This window comes from Chiloscyllium punctatum, chromosome 15 (assembly GCF_047496795.1).
Source record: "Chiloscyllium punctatum isolate Juve2018m chromosome 15, sChiPun1.3, whole genome shotgun sequence".
Lineage (NCBI taxonomy): Eukaryota > Metazoa > Chordata > Chondrichthyes > Orectolobiformes > Hemiscylliidae > Chiloscyllium > Chiloscyllium punctatum.
Genome location: NC_092753.1, coordinates 62,961,967 through 62,982,623, shown reverse-complemented (window position 1 = coordinate 62,982,623; position 20,657 = coordinate 62,961,967). Strand labels below are relative to the sequence as shown.

Below are 20,657 nucleotides of genomic sequence, written 5' to 3'. Positions count from 1 at the left end.
ACTAATCATTAAGTTTTCCACTGTTACCAGGACCATGCATAAAAATATAGTCAGAGAGTCATAGAGATGTACAGCATGAAAACAGACTCTTTGGTCCAACCCGTCCATGTCGATTAGATATCCCAACCCAATCTAGTCCTACCTGCCAGCACCCGGCCCATATCCCTCCAAACCCTTCCTATTCATATACCCATCCAAGTGCCTTTTAAATGTTGCAACTGTACCAACCTCCACCACTTCCTCTGGCAGTTCATTCCATACCCGTACCACCCTCTGTGAAAAAGTTGCCCCTTAGGTCTCTTTTATATCTTTCTCCTCTCACCCTAAACCTATGCCCTATAGTTCTGGACTCCACCATCCGAGGGAAAAGACTTTGTCTATTTATCCTATCCATGCCCCTCAGAATTTTGTAAACCTCTATAAGGTCACCCCTGAGCCTCCGATGCTCCAGAGAAAACAGCCCCAGACTGTTCAGCCTCTCCCCATAATTCAAATCCTTCAACCCTGGCAACATCCTTGTAAATCTTTTCTGAACCCTTTCAAGTTTCACAACATCTTTCCAATAGGAAGGAGACCATAATTGCACACAATATTACAACAGTGGCCTAGCTAATGTCTTGTACAGCCGCAACTCCTGTACTCAAAACTCTGACCAATAAAAAAAAAGTATACCAAACGCCTTCTTCACTATCCTATCTATCTGCGATTCCACTTTCAAGGAGCTATGAACCTGCACTCCAAGGTCTCTTTGTTCAGCAACACTCCCTAGGACCTTACCATTAAGTGTATAAGTCCTGCTAAGATTTGCTTTTCCAAAATGCAGCACCTCGCATTTATCTGAATTAAAGTCCATCTGCTACTTCTCGGCCCATTGGTCCACCTGGTCAAGATCCTGTTATAATCTGAAGTAACCTTTATCGCTGTCCACTACATCTCCAATTTTTGTGTCATCTGCAAACTTACTAACTGTACCTCTTATGCTTGCATCCAAATCATTTATGTCAATGACAAAAAGTAGAGGACGCAGCACCGATCATTAATTGAGTTATTTCATGTTTCTACAGATTTGTTACTGTGAAACTTCAGACCTGGAATTATTTTTTACTATATAAGGATAATATAGACTATCTAGTTTAGGTCACCTGTGAAAATCATTTTCAAATAAAGATTTTGTTATTTCTATGCTTTGAAAATATTTTCTCTTCTGCCGTAAACTGGAACAATTGTCTTTATCCTCATTTTGCATCTTGTGATCTTTCCCTTTCTCTTACTGTACTCTCCATGTTAATTTTGTTTGAGATGCACTTCCTGCTGTGCTGCTCCTATTTCCATCAAAGTGCTGATCAATTCTTTTCTAGGTACTCTTGTTAGCTGATGTTGCTCATGTTCACCTTACCTGAGGTATTCCTCTCCATTGTTTCAAATCCATAGTCATCACTTTTCTTTTTCAAAACTACTCCTATAACACCCCTTCTCATTCCAACACTACTCTCATCTCCAATATCACTTTACTCTCTGAAATCCTTAAACATATTGCTACATATTCAAGTCTGTGGCCAACTTCCCTGTAATTCCAAATCTGATTTACTCAATCATGTTTCTACTCTTGTCACAATACTGGAGTACAGGAACTACAATTGTATAGAGACTTGGTGGGACTTGTCAACTCAGCCACATTATGGCTCAAATATCTAGCTTTACCAGTTGCTCAAACTGTTTGGGATATCTTACCCTACCAGAGTAATTTTGGGTACAATGGACACTTTGGGCTTGTTCATGATTTTTCTGTGCTATATGGTAAGAAATGATTTGATAAGAATTGTTACTAAACTGCAAGATTCAGCTCCTTGACCCAGCTCTGCCATTCAGTAAAATCATAGCTTATCTGTTTGTTTTGTGTTTTTCATTCCATTCTATTCCCCATAATCTTTGATTCCCTAGTCTATCAAGAATCTATCTACTTCCCACCATAAAAATAACAAAAAAAAATTACCTCTCCCATCTCCACCAGCTTCTGAAACAGAGACTCCCAACTTGTACAACCATTCATGAAAATATTCTTCCCATCCCTGCCATGAAAGGGTAACCCCTAAATTTTAAATGGTGTCCCCTACTTCTGGATTGAGTCACAAAAGGAAACATTCTTTTCAGGTTAACCTTATCAAGAGCATTGAAGGGCTTTCTTTTTTAAATTACACTACCTCTCACTCTTTGAAATTCCAGTGAAATAGTCCAGTCTATTTAACCTTTCCTTCTAAGACAACCTGCTTTTTCTAGGTATCAATATAGTAAACCTCCTCTGAATCACCTCCAATGCATTTTATCTTTTATTAACTAAGGAAACCAAAACTGCACACAGTATTCAAGATATGGTCTCACCAATATCCTGTATCACTAAAGGATGACATCCTGACATATAAAGTTCAATTCCTCTTGTAATAGAAAGGATAGTATTCCATTGGTTTAATTACTTGCAGACTAACTTTTTATGATTCACATAGTTGAACGTCTAGATCCCTCTGAATCTTGGAATTCTGCAGTCATTCTCTATTTTAAGTGATATACTTCTTTCATATTCTTTCTGGCAGGTGAACAATGCCACAATTTCCCATATTATTCTTCAACTGCCAGATTTTTGCCCATTCAAACTTACCAACTTGTCAAGATCATTCTGCACCTTTTTATGGTCTCTACATAACAGTTTCCAACATATCTTTGTGTCATAATCAAATTTAGCTACCATGCCTTCATTCCTCTCATCTAGGCAATTGATAAAAATTGTAAAAAGTTGAAGCCCCAGGACAAAACATGTGGGATTTCATTCATGATATGCTGCCAACCAGCCAGCAATCTTTTATCCATGTTAATGTTACTCTCTACACCAAGTGGTCTTATTTTGTGCAATAACCTTTATGTTGCACCTTGTCAAATGCCTTCTATAAATCCAAGTTCAGTACATATATAGGGTTCCCTTTATTTACAATGCATATCATTCCTTCAAAGAACATCAATAAATTAGTTAAACAGGATTTTGCTTTCACAGGACCATGCTGACTCTTCCCGATCACCTTGAGCTTTCTTAAGTGCCTAGATATAACACACTTGATGACTGATTCTACATATCTTCCCACGACAAGCTAACTGGCCTAAAATTTCTTGTTTTCTAACTCCCTGTCTTCTTGAACAGAGGAAATTTACTACTTACCAGTCTGATGGAACCTTTCCAACATCAAGAACATTTTCAAAAATTAACTCCAACACATCTATTACCTCATTAACCACCTCATAAAAACCCTAAGATAAAGTCTATTGAGATCTAGGGACTTGTCAGCCTGTAGGTCCATCAGTTTACTAAATACCACTTTCCCAGTGATTAAGTTCACCATGTTCTCCTCTCACCCCCTGATTTAGTGCCATTACTGCAAGATTTTGTATCCTCTGTATTGGGAAATATTTTTTATATTTCCAGTTAGCTACCTCTTATACTTCTAGTTCTTCCTGCTTAATCTTTAAGAAATTTTCTACAATTCTTTGTATTCTTTCCAATTATTTGACCTTCCACTCATTTTCCACAATTATTTGCCCTTTCTTTAGATTTCATTTCTTCAATTACTTTTGGTAACCATGGATGGTGAGTCCTCCACCGAGAATTTTTCTTCATAGTAGGAATATATGTCAGAGCAAAAGATAGGACTGAAGTATTGACACCCACCTTCAGACAGTAGCACGGACTGAATGATTCATCTTGGCCTCCTATAGGAAGTCCAAGCATCTAGATGCCACTTCTATTCAACCAATTTGATTCACTCCACAAGATATTGTTATGAAGGTGTAGAAGCATACTGTACCTTTAAGAGAGTGAAGGACTTGGCAAGCACACTGAGTGCTGGAGACTTTACAATGTAACATTTGGTTTAGAACAAATAGCACTGTCTGAGTTGCAATGAGACAAAAAATAAATTCGAATTTGGCCAATCAGTTTAAATTATATGCCAAAAATATCAAATTCCACTCAAGTTTGAATTGAGTATATTGACAATCTTATAAGCCAAAGACACAATCCAATGCTTTAGGGGTATAAGACCAGGGAACATTGAACAGTTGAGAGGAGAACAGTCAAGCTACCAGCATGTAATGGCTACTTGCAAAATTGCTGTCTTAAAGGTACCTTTATTGAACAGTAACCTGTGAGGCAGAATTCCAAGAAGAAGAAGACAGGAATACAGAGAAGAACCAAAAGATGCCTGGTTTTTGAGGTAAGAATGTTTGTTTTGTGAATCTTAATTGAAAGTTTTATCAGACTAGTATTATAGAAGGGAAAGTAAAAGATAGGTTAGAGGAAGGAGTTGTAAAAAGTTATTAGTTAATTATTCTCTATTATTCTTTAAGAAATAAAATTGTTACTTTAACTAGTTCTTAGCCTGTCGAATTTTCACAGATTACTGCATGGGATAAGTCTTCTCTGTGTTGCTGGTTTTAAATTAGCAGAGGGGTTTACCCTGTGTCATAACAGTTTGGGAAACTAGGGGTATGATTTTCGCTTGGGGCATGAGAGGTCCCGGGTTCAAATCCCGGATGAGCCCCCAAACTGTTACGACATGGGGTAAACCCCTAATTTAAAACCAGCAACACAGAAAAGATGTATCCTGTGCAGTAATCTATGAAAATTCGATAGGCCAAGAACTAGTTAAAGTAAAAGTAATAACTATTTATTAAAGTATAACAGAGAATAATTAACGAACAACTATTTCCAACTCCTTCCTCCAACCTATCTTCTACTTTCCTGTCTATAAAAGGAGTCTGACTTGATTGGAATTTGGTATTTTTGGGGTATAACTTAAACTGATTGGCCAAATTTGAATTTGTTTTTTTGTCTCATAGCATCTCAGCTAGTGCTATCTGTTCTGAACCAAATGTTACATTGTAAAGTTTCCAGCACTCAGTGTGCTTGCCAAGTCCTTCACTCTCTTAAAGGTACAGTACAGTTCTACACCTTCATAACAATATCAAGAATTAGCTGATGACAGTGGATTCTATAAAGGCTATGGGTCATGACAACATTGCAGCCATGAAGACGTGCGGTCTAGAACTTGATCCATTCCTAGCCATGTTGTTCTAATACAACTAAAACATTGCCATTACCTAATTAAGGTGGGATATTGCCCAGGTATGTTCTGTATACAAATGCAATGAAAAACCAACCACGCTGATTACCACCCACAATCTTTATTAGCCAGGTGATGGAACAAGTTGTCTACACTGTTATTCCTTGGTTTATTCTCTCTGTCCCTTCCTGTCATTCTCTTTCTTTTGTATCCTATTATACTATCTTTTGCTTTCCAGCCTTGAATCCACTTGAAGTACTATATCTACACAAGCTTGATCTCTCACCATGATCTTTAGTTTTAGTGCTGTTCAGAGAATACACAAATATCTGGAGGTGGCGCGTGGCTCAAAATAGAGTTGCTAACTTCCACTTCCAACTTGTCGATCTTTGTTCAGAGATAAAATTTTTGATTCTGAATCAAAAAGTTAAGGACTCAAACCCCGTGTCAGAGACTTAAGCACATGACCTAGGCTGAAATGCCAAAGTAGTACTAACAGAGTGCAGATCTGGCTTTTGGATAAGATGCATTTAGGTTTAGGCCTTATACTACCAGTGGTCTGGTGCTGAACAGGAACCTCACAGAAAGGGTAGAAAATCAGCCAGTTCCCATGTTAAGCTGGTTCTTTGGGTGTGGTCTTGAATGGGCTGGTAATGAGCTAGGCTTTCCTGCTGTGAACCCAACAGGAGTTGTTCTGCTCTCAGACTAAAACAAAATTTTGAATTGTCTTCATTTGTTTATGAGTAGTGTGTAGCAGTCTTTTTTTGGGATCACTAGCTTGGCAGCTTAATGGTCTGTATAAAAAAAATGAATTCCTGAAATTTGTAATAAGATCCGAGAAACCAACTCAGGGTTATTGTTTGCATATTTAAGCAGTTTGTTTCAGTCGAGTAAATTCCTATCCAGCTAAGGTCCACCTGACAGCTATAAGTTGTGTCAATCAACAGGCAGCTAAGCAACACACTTGGGTTTCTACAGCTGAACAACTGTTTTCATGCAGGAAATGGGCAAAGTGTAGGTGATAACTACATACTTTGTAATTTCAGTGAAGGGTATTAATTATGAACCATGTATGGCATTATATGATTCCTGAGATGCTACATTTTCTTTAGCAAAACACCTTTTCTAAAATAGGCAGAATTTCAAATAGGTAAGTTGACTTATTCGAGTTCTTACATCAAGATCAACAATGCAAGAGTGAAAATTTTTGACAATTCACAAGCTTTCCCATTTTTGCAACACTAGAGTGCCTAAATATTGTACTCACTGGAGAATCAACTATGGCAATTCAAATTTTTGCAATATTGTGTGTATAAGTGCACCCCTGAAATTGCTTATGGTTTTCACGGATAATTGTAGTGAATGCTAATCATTTTATCATAAATTCCACAAGACATTCCAGGTCATAGTTTACTATTATCAGAAAAAATGTTCTAAAAACTAAGAATACACATGTGATATATGCTCAAAACAGTTAGTCTTGAAAATTGAATAAATCTGAACCAAAAAAGATGAGTGATCCGGCTTTACCTTTGTTTCAAGTTCAAGTTAAAATCGGACTAATAAAATTAGTTCAAAATACATAATTTTGTAACAGGTTGACATTTTATATTCATTTCTGATTTTACTTCCAATAGTTCAGATATAGCTAGATTTTTAGATACTAAAGGTATAAAAGCATATGAGAATAGTGCTTAAAAAAGGCATCTGTGGTGAAAGGTCAACTATGATATTGTTGAATGGCCAAACAGGCTTTGGGGATACTGAATGGCCTCCTGCCCTGATTTCTTATGTTGATAATTGTTTGTGTAAGATGAACTATTATCATTTTGCAGCAGACTTGCACAGTATAACCCATCCTAAAAATTACAGATTAACTGATTTCTGTTTCAGACCTTGGTGCATTGCATAACTATAACAATTACCAGTTTGTTAATTTTTTTTATTTAATTGAAAAATATTATAAATCAATGCCTTATGACATACCTTCATAAATGGTTCTAGTCCTCTCAAAAGCTTTCACTGAGTTTCTTGAAATAGTTGCTTTTCCTTCTATACAGGAACTTTTCACAGATCCTAGAGAGCAAGATGGTAACTGATTCCTGAATTAAAACTATAATCTTTTGACTGAATTTGTTTTACTATATAATTTATGGAGTATTGAAGATAAAATATTTCCTCAGAGTCTTTTTGGTAAGCAGTAAATGCTGTTTTTCATTCCTAGTAGTTTCCCCGATTTGATTTTCTTCTCAATGGATATCTCACACTAGCAATGAATTATATTTCATCCATCCATTGTTAAAGTCAGATGGTGTGAAATGATACAGTTTTCCATAACTACCACAATTTCACTTTGCAAAAATGCCTTTTAATGGTTACTCAATGAGCAAGACATTTCAGGTTTTCCCTTTCCCATTCAAAATGGAACATGCTTCTCTCTGTCTACTGGGCTTCCTGAGAATTGTTGAAACTGTCAGTGGCAGATGGACTCAAGATTTTAGAGTGTTTTGATTTAGAATGATTAATTTTTATTATTGAGTAGCCTACCAAGCTCTTATAATTATTATTAAATAAGATAATGGACAAAAATTAACATCTACAATAATAACACATTACTCAGTTGGATGGTGATATCTTATTACACACACAGCTTAAATCATTAAAGCTTTATTGTATTTGTGTTTCATTGTTCTGCACAAACCATACAACCATATTAATTAATGTTTAAACATGATGAAGCATGACATGAATGTCATGAAGCCTATTCTTTTTTTAAACATGGATAAACATGCATCTCTGCTCAGGCTGTCTGCGTTTGTGCGGAGAAATTAATGGATCACCCTTCCTCACTCCTTTGCCTCAACTCTTGTTGGCTCACATCCTACAAGCCCCAGCCCTCCTTGGCAGAATGAAGGACATCTTGGGTTGATGAAGTAGAGGAAGAAGAGTGCTAGTTTTAGAATGGGAAGGTTGGGGTTGACAGTGGTCCTGTGAATAAGCGGTGAAATGAATGGAGTGCAGAATGAAAGTGGTCTGGAAGGCATAGAGTGTCTCTTTGAATTGGGACAATTGGACATGACTGTTAATATTCAAAAATTGACCTCAATTCATAAATAATTATAATAGGCATACTATGCAAACACATTGTGCAGTCAAAACTATATGAATCATTAACCTAAGCTATATTTAACCTAAAATTAAATCTGTTATTAAGATGTCTCTGAATATCAGGACTAATTCAATATGATTCTTAAATGTTTCTAATAGCACAACATTGCAGTAAACCTGTCCTTGGAAAACGTCAGAATTGTTGACAGCAAATAAAGTCAAGTCTAAGTTCCAATGATATGTAAATAAAAATTGCAGCAAACGCAATAACCAAACTATAAATGCAAAAATAAAATTGCATGGCATGTTATCAGGCTCACTTTCAATTAACACAAATTGAGGGGCCAAGAGTTTTTGGTTAAGCCACTTTTGGAATATTGCATGCAATTCTGGTCTCCTTTGTATCGGAAGGATGCTGTGAAACTTGAAAGGGTTCAGAAAAGATTTACAAGGGTTGCGAGGGTTGGAGGATTTGAGCTGTAGGGGGAGGCTGTATAGGCTGGGGCTGTTTTCCCTGGAGAGGCGGAGGCTGAGGGATGACCTTATAGAGGTTTATAAAATTATGAGGGGCATGTATAGGTTAAAAAACAATGTCTTTTCCCTGGGGTGGGGGAGTCCAGAAATAGAGGGCATAGGTTCAGGGTGAGAGGGAAAATATATAAAAGGGACCTAAGGGGCAATGTATTAAGAGTTGTGCGAGTATGGAATGAACTGCAAGTGGAAGTGGTGAAGGCTGGTACAATTACAGCATTTAAAAAGCATCTGGATGGGTAAATAAATAGGAGGGGTTTAGAGGGATATGAGCCAAGTGCTCGCAAATGGGACTAGATTAGGTTAGATCTGGTCAGCATGGACGAGTTGGACCAAAGGGTCTGTTTCCGTGCTGTACATCTCTATGACTCTAAGAGTTAGATTAGATTAGATTAGATTAGATTACTTACAGTGTGGAAACAGGCCCTTTGGCCCAACAAGTCCACACCGCCCCGCCGAAGCGCAATCCACCCATACCCCTACATCTACCCCTTACCTAACACTACGGGTAATTTAGCATGGCCAATTCACCTGACCTGCACATCTTTGGACTGTGGGAGGAAACCGGAGCACCCGGAGGAAACCCACGCAGACACGGGGAGAACGTGCAAACTCCACACAGTCAGTCGCCTGAGGCGGGAATTGAACCCAGGTCTCTGGCGCTGTGAGGCAGCAGTGCTAACCGCAGAGAAGAATTCTGACTGAATTATGCAATCAATGAACTAGTTCTTATGAGTACCTTGCATTGTATTCGGACACCACAAACATTTTTATCATACAATATATTATTTTTCCTGCTAAATGTTAAATCGTAGCATAAAACACAATTAACTAAACTGTCCACAACTCCAGTGTTATATTTGACCATGATGATCTTACAACTATATATAGTAGTCTGATTACTAGTTTGTTTATTTCCATCTCAATAACTTGCAGAAAGCAGACTGTAGTATTAAAAGTGCCTTCTTCAGGAAAGCAGCTGCTGACTGGTGCACAGGCTCATGTTAGGATCATATCTATTCATGTTATATATTAATGATCTGGAGAAAAGAACTAGGGGCATTGTTGCAAAGTTTGCAGATGACACAAAGATAGGTGGAACGATAGGTAGTGTTGAGGAAGTGGGGAGGCTGCAGAAGGACTTGGACATTCTCGGAGAGTGGGCAAAGAAATTACAGATGGAATACAATGTAGGAAAGTGTGCGATTATGCATTTTGGGAGGAAGAATATAGGCATAAACTACTTTTTAAATGGGGAAAGGCTTTAGAAATCTGAAGCATAAGGGGATTTAGGTGTCCTTGTTCATAATTCTCTTAAGGTCTCCATACAGGTTCAGTTGGCAATTAGGAAGGCAAATGCAATGTTAGCATTCATTTCAAAAGGGCTAGAATACAAGAACAGAGATGTACTTCTGAGGCTGTACAAGGCTCTGGTCACACTGCAGTTGGGATATAGTGAGCAGTTTTGGGACCTATATCTAAGCAATATATGTAGGCAGTGGAAGGAATTCAGAGAAAGTTTATAAGAATGCTCCCGAGAACCAAGAGCTTGTCATATGAGGAGTTTAAAAGATTGAGAGTGAATCTGATTGAAACTTCCAGAAGGGTAGAGTGGATGTGGAGAAGATGTTTCCACGTATTGGAGAGACTGGGGCCCAAGGGTACAGCCTCAGAATGAAGGAAGACCTTTAGAACTGAGATGAGGAGGAATTTCTTCAGTCAGAGGGTAGTGAATCTGTGGAACTTATTGTCATAGCGGGCTGTGAAGGCCAAGTCATCAAGTGTATTTAAGACAGAGAGGGGTTCTTGATTGGTAAGGGGATCAAGGGTGATGGGAAGGAGCAAGAGAATGGCCATGATTGACTGGTGGTGTAGTCTCTATGGGCTAAATGACCCAATTTGGCTTATATTTCTTGTGATCTTATGGTCTAATAATTGGCCCCAATATCACCCTTTGCTAATTAGGTCTCTGAATTAGATGAATCTGCTTTTGAAGCCTCAACCAAACCTGTTACCTCAAGATTTAATTATCCCAAAGCTTCCATCCTCCATTAACTAAAATTATCCAAACTTTTACCACCTATGTCCTAGCTCACACCAAGTACCACTCCTCCAACAAACAAAAAAACGAAACTTCTGAAGAAACACAGCAGATCTGATAGCACCTGTGAGAGAAAACAAAGTTAATATTTTGAATCCTGTTGTCCTTTTCAGAACACTTATCCATTATTCCTGTGCTTACTGGTCTCCTTTGCTCAAATACGAACCAACACTTTGAATTTATGATTGTAATCCTGGTTTTCAAATCTCTTCATGGCATAATCCCGTTTTAATTGCTATAACCACTCACCAGTCCCTAAACCCTCCAAAAACATCTGCATGCCTTCAATTCTTCACCATCTACTTCACCATTGGAAGCCATGCCTTCAATTGCCAAGACCTTAAACTCTGGAATATATGTGTCCTGTTTCCCTTCAAGAGGTTAAATCTAGCACTTTGACCAAGCATTTCGTTGGCTGTCCTACTATCTTCTTATGTCATCTGGTGTCAAATTGTCCTATGAAGTGTTTTGGAATGTTTCATCATATTAAGCTTGTATATAAATAGTTGATGTTTCTGGAAAATTGAAACGTGTTTCAAAATTTCAATTTCCCTCTACAGGGTTATATATAGGCAAACTTAAATATTAGCAAATCAATGTCCTACTGCACTTCTATTGTATTTATTTTGTTTGCGACACTAAATCATTTGGATTTGACACAAAGTAAGTAAATAGCAGGATTTGATCAATAAAAACAAAAATGCAAAAGTAATAGGAGGGGAATTCATTTATTTTCTCATCTTACTTTGTAATTATTAGTGATTGTGTTTTTCACTTGTACATGTCAATTTGTATTGTCATCAGTGGGTCTCTCAACCTTTCACAGTGTTTAGATTAGCATGACTGTAATGGCTGAATATGGAATACATAAGTTGCTACATGCACTGATAACCAGGCAACATAACATTCATTAGCAAATATTTACAACAACAATGTTCTAAAAATTATCTACTAGCATTTTACTGTGTAGTAGCAGCCTGTGTAATGAGATGCCAACTAATGGCAATTCCAACTGAGTAGTGTATTACTGGATGTATGGTATATTGAGCTTTAACTCATGGCAAGTCTGACATGAAGCTTGTGTTGTTTGAAATTTGGTGTTAGGTGATGCAGTAATTTTCACTGTGGTTGGGTCTTCTTCACAGCAAGCAGGATTTTCGCCCAAAATGTGCGAAAAGCTGAAATTAACAGCAAAGCTGAAAATGCCTTGTTAATAGTTTAATTATTTCTAATTGATATAAACTTGCAAAGGATTTTTTAAAAATGTGGTTTTAATGAGAATAAATATTAGAATAAGACGGAAGGTTATCCTAGTACTACACAGATATAGTTTGACTACCACATTACAGGAAGAATACGACTGCACTAGAAAAGAGAAAATAGAGAACACTTAATCTTATTGCCAGGACTGGAGAATTTTGGCTATGAGGAAAGATGAATAGACTGAGATTTTTTTTTGGAACAGGTAAGACTGGCTTGAGACGTATGAAATTGAGTCATGTAGGTAGAATGAATTAGGAAGGACTTACTCCACTTGGCAGAGGTTGATAACTAGGGTGTATAGATTCAAAGAAATTAGTGGAATGATTGGCAGGGATGGTGGGAGGGTGTATGTTGAAGAGAATATTTTTCAAATTGAGGATAGTGGTAATCTGGAGTTCAGTACTTCAAAATGTGTTTGGGACAGAAACCCTCATTCCATTTAAAAATACTTAGATAATCACTTGAAGTGCCAGAAACTTTAATGATTGACGAAGTGCTGGAAATTGCAATTAAATGGGCCAACTCCTTCTCAGCTGAAACTAATATATCGGCCTAAATCATTAACTTCTGGGTTTCAATGATTTAAAAGTGTAAACTAAATAATAATTCTTGTTTCTCATTTTCATAATGGTCTATGCCATTTCACCTGCATAAATAGGTAACTGACTCTCTGGTGTGTGTTTTATCATCAGCAGCTGATTAGATGCACCATGGTAATCCACGATATGATTTTCTGTCCTTTTGTTTGGGACTGCAAATACCCTCACCTGATAGTTCCCTCCTCGTCTAAGATTAGGTGTTCAGGGAGGAGAAAATGATGACTGCAGATGCTGCAGAGTCGGAGTTGATAAAGCATGGTACTGGAAAAATGACAGCAGGTCAAGCAGCATCCAAGGCAATGTACTGCCCGAAACGTCAACTCTCTTGCTTCTTGGATGCTGCCTGTGCTTTTTCCAGCTCCATGCAAGATTAGGTGTTTACCATGTGAGGGATATCATGTACACAAATCTGTATCGTATTCCTCATAATGTGCAATGTGTGTAACAGTTTGCATACAACTATACACAACTGCATCAATGAATTATAAGTGTGGCTATGTACCTCTTTGAAAATTGTGAAGTCAGAAAGTTGACATATGAAATAGGAAGTGAAGTCAATTTGAACATTTCATTTGCACAGGCTAGAAACCAGAGTTAGTTTATAATTCTATAGACTAGAACTCAGTTATCCAATCTTATTACACAGGGCAAGGTGAGGAAGGGGTGAACATTTTGATTTTTCTCTTCCTTGGGAGGTGGAGAGTAAATTTCAGAAATACATGTATTGAGAAAGACGACAGTAAATATAAACTTCAAAAAAATCAAAGGAAATAAATTCATCATTTTAATTCTCCACACTCTTCTCCGTTGATCCCTTTAACACCCTTCCCCCTCTCTCTTACCTCCTCAATCTGTATGTTTTACTCTGTCACTGAAACTTCAAGAAATAGTTGATGGGACGGTTCCCAGTAAAACTATTATCCTACCCACAAGATTTTGCGTTGAAATGAAAGTCGCCAATTTTTTTTTCCTTTCAAAGAAACTTAAAGTATAATTTGGTAAAAGATGTTTTTTTTTAAAAAAGTAAGTTTTTCTGTGCAGAAATTCCCATTCTGTTATGTGCAGAGTTCAAATTGAGTGTGCCTCTGAAAGTCCGATTGGGGTAATCGGAGTGTCCTTACTGAATAACCAAAAGGAAAAACTACAAGGCTGACCAAATTGGGCCAGCACAAACCTGATCAATGCCAAAAGTATTTGGGAAGGATAAGTTAGTGAGAGCAACCTGGGGATCCATCATTTCCCTCTCACAGCCTGATTTGTAGTTCCTTTCTGCTATCCAACTTTCTTTGCCACTCATCTCCTTCCCTCCTCTTCATAGGGAACTATCTGAGTGAGCTACAAATTCATCAACCAGTAAAGCAGACATCAGGCTGTTTGAAATGCTCTGGCAGACCATTTGTAAGACTAGAAGGAAACCTTGTAATGCTGGCCAATGTTAAATCAAAGAAAGTCAAAGATAGAAGACTGACAGAAAGAGACAAACAGACACACATGGTCCATTCCCCTAAGCTACATGTTTCTATTGATTGTAATTAAGGTTCATTATTACTGGAATAAGAGCCTCTTACAATCTTTATTTATGTTTTTAAATCACCTGCTTAAAGAAAGGAAAATATTAAAATCATGAAAATTATGCTCAATAGAAACTGAACCCTTCCATCCATCCCACGTCTGACAAGAGGGAATGTGTCTTGTTAAAATCCAGATAATAAGTTACTCACCTCATTCGTACAATGTTCTTGCCTTTAGATTTTGAAGGTATTCTTGAGATGTAGGTGTAGATTCCTGTTCCTCCAGCCACTTAACTGACTGTTGGTGATCATTTCCACTCACCTGAACCCCGGTGTAAATCTTAGGTTACTGAAATTATGAATTTAAATGAGGGCCAAGAGTAAAAATAGTTCAGGTCTCATTGGCATGTAACTGCAAGACTGGTGTCCCTCCCACCCCCCTCCAAACCCACACTTGCCCTACACTGATTGGTAGTTATCCAGGGCTTCTTAAAAAAAGAGCATACAATCAATCACAATAAATCAGATCCTTATAAAGGGAATTTTTTTCTAACCTGAAATAAAGGAAAATGAGAAACCAGAATTGTGAATATTATTAAGCATGTTGGATTGATTTTCCTGTTAGTGCTGAATGGAAAACAGCAGACCTGAAGTGTGCTCTGCCTGCTCAGACATGAATGCCTTACAATGTCCTGTAGTATAGTTTATTCCACCACCTAAATAAAAAAAACAGTTGGAGTTTGACCCAGACAAGTAATTTCTGGAAAACAAATCAACAAGAAATTCTGTTTAGCAGCATCCTATTTGCTCCCAAGAGAAATAGCCTGCACTTCTGAGGGAAATATTTTCCTTTCCCTGTGAATTTTGACTATATTAAAACATATACTTTAAAACAAAGTTGAATGGATGGAATACATTATTTTACAATTTTTTAATTTGTTTGTTATAAATTCGGGTCTAAGGTGGCAAAATAAGTGACTTTTTAAATAAATGACATAAAACACAAAATTCAAGTAGATTAAAAAATAAAGAGGGAAAGAAACAAAAATAGTTAGAGATGAGCAAAGTATTAGCTGACCATAAACAAAGTTGGCATGGAGCTCTAAGAAGATAGTTTTGTTTATACTTACGAAATTAAACATATTTCAGTGTAATCTAGGCCCTTTATGGAGCCCAAATAACCAGCAACTTTGTTTGGTTCAGTTTGGCTCACCTCAATTTGGTGGATTTGCTCATCCCTAACTTAAATAACCTGAATAAACAAACTGTCAGCTTTCGCCTACCGTACCGAGATCAGTCTTAAGATCTGTCGGCAGACTTAACTTTCTTGGTCCTTTTACTGAAACAACAGAAAGAAAAACAAAAGGTAACATTAATACTAGAAAACAAAATTTGCAAGAAAGTGTGGAAAAAAATTATACAAAGATTGCAATGTTTGATAAAAGGGAAGCTGCACTGGACAACTGAGATCTCCAATACCTCATACATTTGCTGTTTTGCCCTTCAGCAACACTTAGAAGCCAAATTATAAGGATTGAGCTTTTTCACATGTTCAATCTATGGTTACTGTTTTATTTTTGTTACATTAGAAAAGCAACCCTTTTTCATTAAGAAAAATACACAATAAAGAACAGAAGTATTCAAATGACAGCTTCACAAAAGTAGAGCTATTTGATTTTATGAAACTGAGGGAGACAAAGAAAGAACGCAGTTCAATTCTGGTGGCCTTCAGATAAAAAAAAAACAGAATTTGAGAAATGCATCACTGGACACCTTAAAGTACGCATATTGAAGGTCTTTATTAGTCATTGGCATGACAAGTTATAAAAATTTGTATTTGGTGACTTTGAAACTCTGTGCCTCAAAAGGCAATGGAGATCGGTTACTGAATATTTTTAAGGTGGAGGTAGATAGATTCTTGATCGGAAAAGGAAATAAAAGTTTACCAGGGGAAGAAGGGATTGTGGAATTTGGAACACAAACCAATCAGCCATAACCTTTTTGCATGGCGTTGAAGTCTTGGAGGGCCAAATGGTCTACTTTTGCTCCTATTTCACGTCTTCGTATGCATGTATGAGTGAACCATGTTCTAATAACAAAATATGATGTTGAGCACTACCATTTCCTCAAACAAATGCAAGCACTTGTGAGCACTGTGCAATAAATGGATCGTAATAGATCCTCTTGTGATAAAGTCACAATTTTGAGAGTCATCAGTTATGAAAATCATATTGTAAAATTAATGTGAAATCCTTCAACATTAAAGTATGTTCCATATTCATGTAAATACATTTACAAACAAAAGATAATTTAGTTGTTTTCTTCAATAGAATGATTTGCAAAAGAGAGAGGAATTGCAAACATGCCTCAGAAGCAATGCATCTTGATGAAGGGCTCCTGCCCAAAACATTGATTTTCCTGCTCCTCGGATGCTGCCTGACCTGCTGTGCATTTCCAGCACCACTCTAATCTTGACTCTAATCTCCAGCATCTGCAGTCCTCACTTTTGCTATCAGAAGCAATATGTTGAGAGACATACTGACACTTATGTATGATATTAAAGGTGCTGTCCACCATCTACAAGACACAAGTATGAACCGGGATGAATACTCTCCACTTGCCTAGATGAATACAGCACCAACAACACTTAGGAAGCTTTGCACCATCCAGGACAAAGCAATCCATTTAAATGGTACTGCATCTGCTACCTTCTATGTATACTACTTCATCACCAATGCACAGTGGCAATAATGTGTACTATCTACAAGGTGCACTGCAGCAACTCACTTATACTCCTCAGACAGCACTTTGAAACTTACAAACCATACCAACTAGAAGGCCAAGGGCAACTGATACTTGGAAACACAATAACTTGCAAATCCCCTTCAAGCCACACAACACCCTGACTTGGAACTGTATTGCTGCTCCTTTATTGTAGCTGGGTCAAAATCCTAAAGCATTGAGAATACCAACATCCTTTGGACTATAATGATTCAAGAGGTCAGCTTACCACCACTTACTCCAGGGCAATTAGAGTTGGACAATAAAAGCATGGCAGTCAACATCCCATGAATGAACAGCTAAAAACAAACTCCTCAACACAATATTGAATCAAATATTTCCATTGCAACTTCAGTATGAACACAACATTAAACAGGAAGATCAATGATAAGGTGTAAAAAAAATTACAATTAAAACAAATCTATAATCTGCAGGTTTAATAATAGATTTTTACTGTTAATTTTCTTTATCTCTCTTCACTTGTTTCAATTGTTTAATAATCACATTTAGCTGGTGGAGCAGGGAGTGAGGAGAACATTTTTCTTCTCAATTTCAATGGCAATGCCACTTGCACCTCAGTTGTGCATCTCATAGGAATGAAAATGTATGATGTAGACTTTTCAGTCAGCAACAAAGCAATGACACTCATCACTGATCATGAACAAAAGTTGCTCACAAAGATCTGAAGAACTCTGTGGCAATGAACTTCCCCTTCCCAAAGGCAGTTTAAAATTGTCACTAAATCAAAAAGATCTCTTTTCCTACGATGTTAGCAAGCAGTTAAACAGCCAATTACTTTGAAGTATTCACAATATGTAAAACAGGAAGTTAAAAGCACTTAATCCTTCACTTAGATATTCAATTAAATGAATAAGATTGGTTTAATACGGAAGCTAAACTAAAAGTAAAGTGTTTTGAAAGTATAATTTATATTTTGAAATTTGCAATATTTAATCAATTTGGAGAAATTTGAAATGAAATTGGCATCTTAAGGCCAGTGAGTACTTTGAGAAGCAATTATGAATTCAGTTCTTAAAACCCAAGTTCCATTTCATTCAATAAATTGTAACTTGAGACTTTTGACAGTGAGACTAGCAATATAAGAGTAGAAGTTCTTTTCAACTGTTTTAGATTGGGGACAAAAAAACAAATAATATTTGAAAATGTACATATTGACTGTACTGGTCCTCAATTTTGAAGTTTCAAGATAAGTCAAGACGAAAATGTCTCATTTGTCAGTTTTATGGTGGTTTTTCTTTTGGCATCTTCTGGTAGGGCATAAAATGACCGACAGTAATCACACGATTTCTGTGATACAGTAAACATGTTGTCTGTTTCAAAAGAGTAACGCACTAAATATTGACAGTTTCATCTTGATTACCACTTTAAAATTTAAGTCAACATTGGGGGAAAAATGTATGCACACACAAGTACAAGCGACTTGGAGTTTCAGTGGAAAATCCCACAGAAACTAAAAGACAACACTTGTCTTTGTTTTATGTTTTATTGTTCTGAATGTCTCTTTTGCTTCCTTTCTTTTTCTCTCCATAATTATTTTTGTCTTTTTTTTATTATTTGTTGCTTTTGGGTAGGAAATGATAGGTGGTGAGAAAGGAAATAGAACTGCTGAGCAGAAACAGGCCACATTTTCTCTGGACTTATCCGACATTCAAAACGTATAAGCATTGTCCTCATAAGCATTGCTGTCCTTCTTTCTTTGGGATCAATATTGACTTTCTCCCAAATTTGTAGGTGAGGTGACAAGACAGTTCAACGTTGAATCTACATATCCAGCTGCAGGTGAGACAGGTGATGGTTAAATAGGTGGGTGGCTGGGATGCCTGGGTTTTTGCAAACTCCTACTTTTTGCCCTTGACCTCCATTGGGGTCTGTCAGAGACACTCTCAATATAGCACTATTGCAAGGCTCAGACTAAACAGCTTGCAAAAACTGCCAACTATTTAGCATGACAGCTTCTATTTACATAGTACCTTTAAAATCATAGAATATCCCAAAGTGTTTCATATGAACATTATAAAACACAATACAACAGAGTCACATAAGGAGTTATTGGGTCAGATGACCAAAGGTTGGATCTAAGAAGTAGGTTTTGAAAGATTTTCTCAGAAAGCCAAAGACACATTGGCCTTTATTGGAAGGAGATTGAAGTACTGTACAAGGATAGAACTGTCTTTCTACCACTGTAATGGGACTTCAGTACAATAACATCTGGAATATTGTGTGGAGTTTTGGTCTCCATATTTAAGATATACTTGCATAGGAGGTTTGTTAAATTGGTCCTTGAGATGAAGGGATTATCCTATGATGAGGCTGAATAAGCTAGTCCTGTATTCTCTGGTATTTTGAAGATTAAGAGGGTATTTCATTGAAACATAAAAGATTATGAAGAAGCTTGAAAAGATATAGAGATTCCTTGAAAATTAGGAATCCTACAGAACCATTTTTCATTGGAACCATTGATGATTGCTGAAACATTTAGATTCCAAAATCATAATCTTTTATTTTCCAGTTCATAGGAGATAGAACCATTCTGACTCAAGATTGGGATACAGAACGACTCTAATCTCACTCCTCTAATGCACTGTCTGAGCTGAGATGTCACCATTTTTTATAAAACATTAAATTATCTTGAGAATGTGATAACTTGAAATTGGTTCTGGGATTTACATAATGAACCAAAACCTGCAACCCATTCTAAAAGATAAAAAGACTTAACAGCAATCTAGGTTTGTTCAATATATCGTATCAACTGCATGCATGACACTGTGATCTTTTGCTACAAATTCTGTGTCTTATGATCCTGCTCTACATCTACCTCCAAAAGCTAGTACTTCCAAATAAAGCTGTCCAATTTACATGGGATCCCTGATGGGCTCTCCAAGTTACTTCTACCAAAAGGACAGTTCTTATTTAGACATTTTCTATTTCAAACAAGTAGAGGACACTTTGGTTATAGCAGGACAAGTTAATAGCTACCGTAGAAATTACCTACTATTATCGAAAGTGATGGATATGGTGTTTTGTGGTAAGATTGGAAGCTAGAACTATCCATACATGCAGAATGTATCCCATGGGGAATGAGGGTCATCATTCCACCACAGCTAAAACATTGTATGTTAATTCAACTACATGAGGGTCACTGTGGTATTGTCAGAATGAAGGGTTCAACTTTGAAATTGAGAAGGCAGGAATATCTGCAGCTTGTAAAAGAGTTTTCAATCCATCTATTTTAACATCATTACACCTATGGGAATGGACATAAAGAGGTATGAAGGCTGAGTTGATTCAGCTGTCTGTCTCTTTGCCATTATACTAGCTAAGAGTGAATCAATTCCAGAAGTAGAAAAGGCATGAGAGAAGATTTCATAGAACAGGCAAAATTGGACAGAGTTACGGAAGCAGAATAATTGTCTTTTTGGTAATGGCACTAATATGAAGTCAGAAGCTCTTCAGGGTCAAACATGATACTGAGTTGCAAACAAACTGGCTTAATCTTGGACTACTGCCAATCCTGGAACAGAGTCAGCAGCTAAGGAAAGGAAGTTTGGGCAGGAACTAGAAACAATGGCTTCAACCATTCTTGATATTTAGTTGGGGGAAATTTCTGCCTGGACTTTGGATTAGCAATCTTGTAATT

General features: G+C 37.0%; 1 protein-coding gene across 1 annotated transcript in view; it reads right to left on the bottom strand.

Annotated features, from left to right (window-relative positions):
• Positions 1 to 20,657, bottom strand: part of LOC140486319 (syntaxin-binding protein 5-like) — a 549,610-nt gene that overhangs the window by 91,672 nt on the left and 437,281 nt on the right. Inside the window, exons 22-23 of the mRNA XM_072585292.1 lie at positions 15,507 to 15,557; positions 7,092 to 7,181 (exon numbers count right to left, since the gene is read on the bottom strand). Of these exons, the coding sequence (XP_072441393.1) occupies positions 7,092 to 7,181; positions 15,507 to 15,557 (141 nt within the window). The remainder of the gene's footprint in view (positions 1 to 7,091; positions 7,182 to 15,506; positions 15,558 to 20,657) is intronic.